Genomic DNA, 8,930 nt, shown 5'->3' with positions numbered 1-8,930 from the left:
CAGCAGGGGACACCAGGATCCCACCAGACATCCAGCAAATCCTGGGCTGGGTGAGCCCAGTGATCCACCTGGAGCGCACCAATGGAACCCGTGACATGTCTTGTCTGGGTCAGTTTTCTTCTTCCTGAAAGGAAAGGACCCTAGCCTGGTGGTCCTCCACTTCTGAACTGGGCCGGTTGCCATAGGAACATGGGGCCAGGGGCTGGATGAAGTTCAAGTTCTCCCTGCCTGGAGCAGCCAAATACCATCCAGGACTTTGGCCAGCAAATGTCCACAGCAGTGAGCCAGATAACCTGCCAAATTGAGAATAACCAATCGGCTCACCTCAGAAAGAGGAAGACTGAGGGGCGAGCTGAATATGACCAGTCAAAGCACAATAACTACCATGTGTACTTTATTGAATCCACTATGGACAGATGTGTGAGTGTTGTATCTGCGTATAGGGAGGAGTAAAGGAACAAGGAGGAAGGCAGCTGTGGGTGGTGGCAGCACACGTCAGGACCAAAAGCCAGAGTCCTCTATTAAGTGTAAAGACGAGCAGAAAAAACAATGGAGACGACAGCAATTACGGTAATGACAACCAGGAGGATGCTGAGGACCAGGGCGCTGATGTTGAGGCACTTGGCAGTGGAGGCGTAGGCCTGGGCTCCAGTCACATCTCCCACCATCTTCCTGTCCCTGGACTAGAGCAGAGCAGGTGGTCAGTGGCCCTGGAGCTTATGGGCTAATGCCCCGACAACTTTCTCATCACCCTCCCTGTGGACTGCATCTCTCCCACTTAGGTCAAGAACGTTGTATGTACTCCGATTATGCAGGAGGCCCTAGGATTTGCTGCTCACCCCACCACAGAGTGTTGTTCCCATGGATCTCCTGGGCATTTTCCAAACAGGCTAGCATCCCAGTGTGCAAGGTGAAGGGGTACTCTAGGTATTCCTCTAGACTACATTGGGACAGTCTTGACTCCAGGATCCCCAGGCAGCCTCACCCCATATCTGCCCTAGAGAGTCTTCAAGCCAGTACACACAGACACACACTCACACACAGACACACACATACACACGCAGCATGCATACACAACACAGAAGTAGATTGCACACAAACATTTTAAACAAAGGACCCCTCACACACACACACCCAGGTGCCATCTGAGTCGATGAGCTCCAGGCTCCCACACCCCTTCTTACACTGACACTCCCTCCTCCACCACACTCACCTTCACGGAGTAGGCATAGGCAATGAAGCCCAGGCAGCAGAAGTTCAAGAAGAGCGTGTTGAACAGAGACCAGACCACATGGTCAGGCACAGCAACCTCTCTGGGCATGTTGATCACAGTGGTTCTGACAGAGGTTGAGCCGTGGGATGCCCCCAGCTCAGCCACTTCATATTCTTCCTTGATTCGTTCGTAGTTTGGGGGCTGCCCCCCATTGGCAGCCGTCAGGAAGGCTTGAGAAGTATGGTTCATGGTGCAGAGCAGAACCAGCAGTGAGGGACGAAGGATGAAGAGCTCTGTGGGTCTGCCCTTTCTCCAGCAGTTTCGGTTTCTCAGAAGTTTCCTTTTCCTGAATTTTGGCTTAATGAGAATTGGCTGAGTCCTGAGGGGCGTGGATCTAAAAGTCCTGTGGATCAAATTACTCCAGGGCTGGATGTCAGGAGGGATTGTGAATCAGGGGAGCTTCCTGTCCAGGAACCCAAGTCAGGACTTGTCCCAGGGCCTAAACTTCACTGTTTATGAGTGAGGGGGTCCTGGAGTCTTCTAAGCTCAGGCTAACAGCTGCAGAACCTCACTGGCCTGACAAAGGTCCCAGCGAGGCCCCACATAGCCCTCCCCTCTCCCAGCAATAAAGGGTGCCCACCGACCCCACCATACCCACTATGGAGGCCAGTTCTACTGACTTTGCTGCAGGTAGAGGTTGGGATGAACTGTACTGGTCTGTGTCTCCTTTTACTAAGACCTAGTGCCCTAAGTGTGGTCAGTACTGGACTTTGGTGTTAGGACTGAATGATCCCAGGTCACATGGCTATGACCTCATGGTCCAGGGCTAGCATATTTGTGCTACTCCAACTCCCTTTTGCTCCATCCCGATCACAATGTATTAGTGCTAGTGGAATGGTCACTAAGGACTTTCACTGTGCCAGAAAAGCCCTCTCAAGTACATGGTGGGGTAAGGGCTACGGCACCAAAAGCCACTCGGGATCATGCTGAAGGGTTTCAGTTTCTACCCTTCCCTCACAGAAGGGAGGCCTGGCCTGGCCTCTGCTGTTAGGAGTTGTACCCACTTTCTATCTTGGTGGCACTGTGAGGACCAGGCTACCAGACCTGCCTCAGTGTGCCTTGCAGCACCCACCCCTCCTAGAGCTCTGGGTCTTGGGGTTTGTGGCTTCTTCAGTTGCCAGGTTCTAGTCTTATCATTCATTGTCTTCCTTGAGTTCCCCCGCAGGGACACCAGCACCTCCTACAGTCACCCCTTTGCAACCCTGTTAGCTGATGCTGGCTTAATCACCTTCCCTGACAGAGTCCTGCCTGTTAGAACAGGTAGTGTGATATCCATGTGCTCATCTGCTGCTCCTTCACAGAGGCTCCTGCCCTCTCTGCCTTAGGCTAAGTGCCACCAAGTCCAGAATGGGGCTTTGGTCTGGGTGCGGAGACTCGGACTGGAGCCTGAGAGTGCTGGTTCCATTGGATTCTGACATGCTATTCCTTTGTGTCCTGTGGGGAAAAAATTCTCCAACAAGGCCTACTACTCCTCACACATCCATGAGGGGAAAGTTTGAGCTGATGGCCAGCAGTTTACTTTCCTGTTGCCTTTCAGCCTTGTGGGTGTTGAAGTAATATGACTAACCCCTGAGCTTGTAAATGACATCAAGTGTTGTCCTGTGGTCACAACAGTCTGGCTTCAGGAATGTTGGGTTTTGATATAAATTTTTATTTATTTGTTTGTTGGTTGGTTGGTTGATTGATTTTTCGAGACAGGGTTTCATAATGTAGCTTTGAAGCCTGTCCTGGAAATCACTCTGTAGACCAGGCTGTCCTTGAACTCATAGAGATCTACCTGCCTCTGCCTCCAGAGTGCTGATATAAAAGGTGTGCGCCACCACCACCCAGCAGTAAAACTTTTCTTTTATAGTCAGCAATATTTAATTTCAACCATAGCTCTGTTTACTATGGTCTCACACTATTCCTGAAGTCAAACACATTTGCTCCCAGACCCTGTATACGAAGAGCACATACTTCGTGGAGTGCGCCCATCCTATCCTCTTTGTTGGCTGACTATAATGATAAGCACAATGAACGAGATGATGGAGAAGACCACAGCAGCGATGTTCAGTCGCTTGGCAGTTGTAGCATAGTCTTGGGCCCCAGGCACATCACCCACCATCTTCCTGTCCCTGGACTGGAAGAGACCAAATGATCAGTGTGGCCTTGGAGCAAGTCATCTGAGAGCCAGCTTCTCTGCCTCAGTTCCCCCATTGTCTTCCTATCCCCAGCCATGACAGAGACTATACTGAAAGTTAATGGTCATCTCAAACTTTGGGGCCACTTCTCTGCCATCCTCAGTCACTAGGACCCTATTTCCTCTCTCCTGGTGGCTGGGTGAGCTGTGAGGGTATTGCTATATCCAGGCCCTCACATCTATCTCCCTGTTCACAGAGGTGGGGAGTTATACCCAGTCCTGCATGTATGTTCTGTGTCTTCATGCCCCCCCCCCAAGTGGGCTGGATAGAGGCCTCTTCCTGTCTGTCTTGCTCTTTCCCATGTGGCACATTCCTTGAGAAGCCATCCTTGGATTTTTCCATCTTCTTCATTTGGTCCTATGGGCAATCTTTGCTGCCCCAAAGGTCATCAGAGGGACAGGGATTGACAAACACAGCTGGAAGATCAAGGGCCAGGGTCAGCCTTTTGCTCCATCTTGAATGACCCATTTCTGACATGATACACAAATTGTTGACGCTTAATCTGTTAGGTTCTGTCCTAACTCTGCTCACCAGGCATATGTCTAGCCGGTGTCCTTTAGTAGAGATGGAATTGAGAGGCCACGTTTTCTGGTTTCGTGTCCCTGTACATTTCAGACCCACAGCATCCTCTATGTGGAACTCTTCTCTAACTGGACTCCTATTGGTGGGTCTGCAGGAGTCCATTGTCTCCTAACAGAGACCCTTTGTCTTGTAGCCGCCACACAGTTGAGGAAAATGGGTGGGACCAGCAACCCTGCTTAGTATAGGTGGGGGGGGCTGGGGTTCTCAGCTTTCTTCTCAGGAGGAGACATTGCTTTGTTTACTCTCTGGCTTTGGCTAGGGAGCAACTTGGAGTCTCCCCAGCAAGCTGACCACCCTACCCTGTACTACAGGTCACCAACACAATGGGAATTGTTGAGGCCTTTTCCTTGCCAGTGGCCTGGGCTCTGCCTCGTGGTAGTCCCCAAACAACACACAAGACGCTGTATTAATTATGAAGCTGTTGGCCTTGCTTGTTCTGACTTAAGTATTTACTCCATAATTGTTAATCTAAATATTTCTCTTACCAGAGAAAAGGGTCCGGACTTCTTACCCCTATGGCAGCTACATGATGACTCCCTGTGTTTCTCCTTCCCAGAGTCCTCCTCGACTCCTAGTCCCACCTATCTTGCTTCCCTATTGGCCAACAGTGCTTTATTCAACAACCAATAAGAGACAGATTTACAGAATGGCATCTCCCATCAGGGAATTTATAACAACTTCCATTGCTTCTGTTCCAATTATACATTGGTGAGTGGGAAGTGGGCATGGGGACTCTCTGTGGCTGAGCAGCCCTACTGTGGCGTCACTCATGGGTTATAGTAAACACTAGCCATATCCAGCCCCACATGTTCCTCCTGAGACAAGTGGTTAGAATGGTGTTCAGTCTGGAGATCACTGCCTGGCTCCTGTGCCCAACAGTGCCTAACACGTCTGAGGTTTCCATGCCCTTGGGGTAGTTGCCCAAGCATTGCTCATATGCAGCATTAAGAAGGCCTGAAGTGTAACCATAGGGACTATGTTCCTTGTCTTGAAGTCACTACCTTCATTCAGTCATGACCTGGGTCTGAGGTTGAGTACTCTGAAGGCCCAGAGCCATGAGTTTTAGTGGAGATGTCACACTGGGTCCTTCTCAGAAACTCTTTTTCCTTGGCTGGTGCAAACTGAACAGGCTTTAATTTCTCCCTAAGACCTAGTCTGGCTGAGTCACTCACTCTCCTCCAGTATGATAACCGCTCTCCCAGTGGGACCCTCTGTCTTCACTACTATTAGTGTTCCTGTCTTCCTAAGACAAACTCAGCTCCCAGTGAAGGAAGTGATTCGGTTCCAAAGCCCTGGACCTTGGTGAAGAGGGCATCTCTAGCCCTGCTTAGCATCACAAGGTGGTCAGAACCCAGCACTAGAATCCAAGTACCAACACAGAAAGACAGTGCCACCAGGGGCTCCAAAGACTTGTAATCTTTGTTTGTTTGTTGGCTGGTTGATTTTTGGAGACTGGGTTTCTCTGTGTGGCTTTGGATCCTTTCCTGGAACTGGCTCTTGTAGCCCAGGCTGGTCTCAAAAACATAGAGATCTACCTGCTTCTGCCTCCTGAGTGCTGGGATTAAAGGCATGTGCCACCACTGCCTGTCCAAGACTTGTAATCTTGGGGTGCCCAAAATGAGGCACCAAGGGAATCCAGGAAGAGGAGAGGTGAATTTCAAGTACAGACTGATGGTGAAGGGTGCCAAGACTAGTGAAGTCCTGCCCTCCCCGCATCAGATCAGAAGACCCACAGAGTGATAATGTGCTCCGCCATCAGCAGGTGGCGCCTGGCAGTGAACACTTCCTGTCCACCCCCTGACCTGTGAGAAGTGTTTGAGAAGGTAAGGGTCATTGCATCGAGCGGGTGGTGTAAACAGTCTACCCAGAATCCAAGCCAGAGGCCACCACAGAAATCCTGGACACAGTTTGTCTAGGTTGAGGCTTCTTCCTCCTGAAATGGGAGGACCCTGGACAGGCCCTTTATCCCTGGAATGAGGACTCCCTAGCTTCTGGCTTTGCATCCTTCCCGGGTGGTCTGGGTATGTGGAGGCAGAGATAGACAATGCTTAGTTTACTACTTGCCTGTGCCTGCTAAGTAAGAGAGGACCTTTGCGGGATGCTTGTCAGCTGCTGTCTCCAGCAAGAGGCCAGAACCCTTCCGAGCTGCGAGTGCCCTGCCCTATGCCCCCCACAGTTCCTCCTAGACAGGAAGGAAACCAGGGAAACCCTGAGTAAGTGCAGCACAGGACCAGCACAGAGTCACCACACAGTTGCTACCACAAGCGTTTTATTGACCCCAGTGTGAACAGAGGTGTGAGGATAGCAATCACGTGAGGGGCAGTGACAGGTCAGGACCTCTAGCCAGGATAAGGGACAGCTGGGAAGGGTGGAGCACTTGCACACTTTCCCCAAGAAAACAGTGTATGAGAGAATTTAATCCATTGACCCTGTATACGAAGAGCACATACTTCGTGGAGTGCGCCCATCCTATCCTCTTTGTTGGCTGACTATAATGATAAGCACAATGAACGAGATGATGGAGAAGACCACAGCAGCGATGTTCAGTCGCTTGGCAGTTGTAGCATAGTCTTGGGCCCCAGGCACATCACCCACCATCTTCCTGTCCCTGGACTGGAAGAGACCAAATGATCAGTGTGGCCTTGGAGCAAGTCATCTGAGAGCCAGCTTCTCTGCCTCAGTTCCCCCATTGTCTTCCTATCCCCTGCAATCTCCTCCCTCAGGTCAAGGACCCCTTCCCTTTCACACACTCAGACTGTCCAGCATAGCCCAGCATCGTCTGCTCACCCCACCATGAGGTTATCTGTAAGCCCCACTTTCACACAGACTGGTGCCCCAGTCTGGATGGTGAAGAGGAGTCCAGAAAGTAAGCAATAAGGAGCATTCCTCTAAACTAGAGTGGAGACAGTCTTACCCAGAATCCTTAGGCAGCCTCACCCTTTGCCTACCTAGGAGTGTTTCCAAGACACATAAAACCCCCTACACTATATGCTATATACACAACCTACGCACACACATACAGGACACCAAACACAGAGTGTCACCCATGCACAAACACAAGGCTGTACACGTCAGAGGTACCCTCTGGGCAGGAAGAGCTTTAATCTCACACATATCTCTGTCCCATCACTCCCACCACAATGACACTCACCTTCACAGAGAAGACGTAGGCAATGAAACCCAGACAACAGCTGTTCATGAACACTGTGTTAAATGTGGACCAGGTAATATAATCCTTTGGGACATTGTCGCTGCTGATGTTAATCACGGTGGATCTGGAGCTGTCTTCTTTGACCATGTTTTGTGCTTAAAGGAAGCTCTTGTTTCAAGGTAGTTAGAAGTTCGTGTGGACAGTGAAGTCCTGAGCACTTTATATAACCGTGTGCATAGTGAGGTCCGGATGCTGCAGGATGGGCTAAGCAGGATATGACCCCCCCCCTTCTCAACAGCCTCTTAAAGTTCTGCTTTTTCAGAAATTTCTGCTCTTGGTGTTTGTAAACCAGTGAATTATCTGGCAGGTGGGATGTGGAAACAGATTACTAGGATAGGGAGGGTTCTAGAAGGGCAAGGGTCAGGAGAGCCTCTCGTACTGGAACCCAAGCCAGGACTTGACCCTCTACCTCCGTCTTAGAATGAGAATATTGGTGCTTTCTCCAAGCCTGTTCCCCAGCCCAGGCCAACAGCTACAGTAGCCATTTTCCTAGCTAGGACCCCATAGCCCTCTACCATGCCATCCCTAGAGCCCCCCAAAAGCTAGTCTTCACTGTAGGAGCCTTCTCTGCAGAAATCCATGCCTTTTACTGTCTGACAAGTGCTTTGGACCAGTACTGAAGAGAGCTGATGATCACTGTCATTCTTTTTTTGGGGGGGGGTTTAGAGACAGGGTTTCTCTGTGGCTTTGGAGGGTGTCCTGGAACTAACTCTTGTAGACCAGGGTGGCCTTAAATTCACAGAGATCCACCTGCCTCTGCCTCCCGAGTGCTGGGATTAAAGGCATGTACCACCACTGCCCGCCTCACTGCCATTCTTGTTGTCCCAGAGCCACTGGGCAATATGATGTCTTTCAGGCCTGCCCATAGGCTGAAAAGGAGCTGTGCTGGGAGACTAGGCTACTTTTTCCAGGCACATGGCATTCTTTGCAGTGCTAGACTAACATACTTGTGCAATCCTACCTTTCCTTCTCATCCTTCATCATTGTATAAAAAGCCTGGAGTTTTTGGGGGAGAGGTGGGTGGGTCTGGGCCATCCCCAGTGGGGCTGCAGGAGGTGCAATGTTAAGTTGGCCAAGGCCTTCCTGAAATTGCAGTCTTTTCTTCTTGCCTCAGCACATCCTCACGGAAAGATGGGGAAATCAGATCAGAGAGATAAATGAATGCTTGCAAGTGATGAATGTGCTGTTGTTTCCCCTAAATAGCAGAATCCTGCAATGGTCCCCACCCCTGAGCCTTGGCCCTGACCCTCGGCCCTCTGCCACACTGCAGGGGGCTAGGCTATCTGCTCCTCCTGCTGTGTTCCCAGAAGCCCCAAGACCATGAGTACCCAGCACGGCAAGGCCACCAGGGACCCCCTTGTCCTGTCCTATCAGCCTGGACTTCTGGGTTCCATGAAGCTACTTTCTTGGCTCTTCTCCAATATGGTTTCTGTGACCATGAGCCTTTTGAGTGTGGTGAATTGTACTCACCAGACACATGAAGTATAAAGCACATTCCGAATTTTGAAGAGTTGGTATTCTAGTTTCGGTTCTGGTGCTGTGGCAAACACCTTGACAAAAAACGTAAATGGGAGAGGGCGTTTTATTTGATTATAATTTCAAGTTACCACCATTGCTTCAGAAAAGTAAAGACAGGAACTCAAGAAGTTAGTGACATCACGTCTGTACTCAAGAGCAGAAACAG

At 50.3% G+C, this 8,930-nt stretch overlaps 2 protein-coding genes across 2 annotated transcripts; both read right to left on the bottom strand.

Moving 5' to 3' along the window:
* Nucleotides 1–381: 381 nt before the first annotated feature.
* LOC101840863 (interferon-induced transmembrane protein 3) lies at nucleotides 382–1,553 on the bottom strand. Its single transcript, XM_013116299.3, has 2 exons — nucleotides 1,214–1,553; nucleotides 382–683 (listed from the first exon to the last, which is right to left on the bottom strand). The coding sequence occupies exons 1-2, from the start codon at nucleotides 1,460–1,462 to the stop codon at nucleotides 522–524; spliced, it is 411 nt and encodes a 136-aa protein (XP_012971753.2). The 5' UTR covers nucleotides 1,463–1,553; the 3' UTR covers nucleotides 382–521.
* Nucleotides 1,554–6,287: 4,734 nt separating this feature from the next.
* Nucleotides 6,288–7,428, bottom strand: LOC106021809 (interferon-induced transmembrane protein 2-like). Its single transcript, XM_040751755.1, has 2 exons — nucleotides 7,187–7,428; nucleotides 6,288–6,648 (listed from the first exon to the last, which is right to left on the bottom strand). The coding sequence occupies exons 1-2, from the start codon at nucleotides 7,331–7,333 to the stop codon at nucleotides 6,505–6,507; spliced, it is 291 nt and encodes a 96-aa protein (XP_040607689.1). The 5' UTR covers nucleotides 7,334–7,428; the 3' UTR covers nucleotides 6,288–6,504.
* Nucleotides 7,429–8,930: the final 1,502 nt, after the last annotated feature.

This window comes from Mesocricetus auratus, unplaced genomic scaffold, assembly GCF_017639785.1.
Source record: "Mesocricetus auratus isolate SY011 unplaced genomic scaffold, BCM_Maur_2.0 Super-Scaffold_4256, whole genome shotgun sequence".
In the NCBI taxonomy this organism is placed as follows: Eukaryota; Metazoa; Chordata; class Mammalia; order Rodentia; family Cricetidae; genus Mesocricetus; species Mesocricetus auratus.
This window is presented reverse-complemented; position numbering and strand designations above follow the sequence as displayed.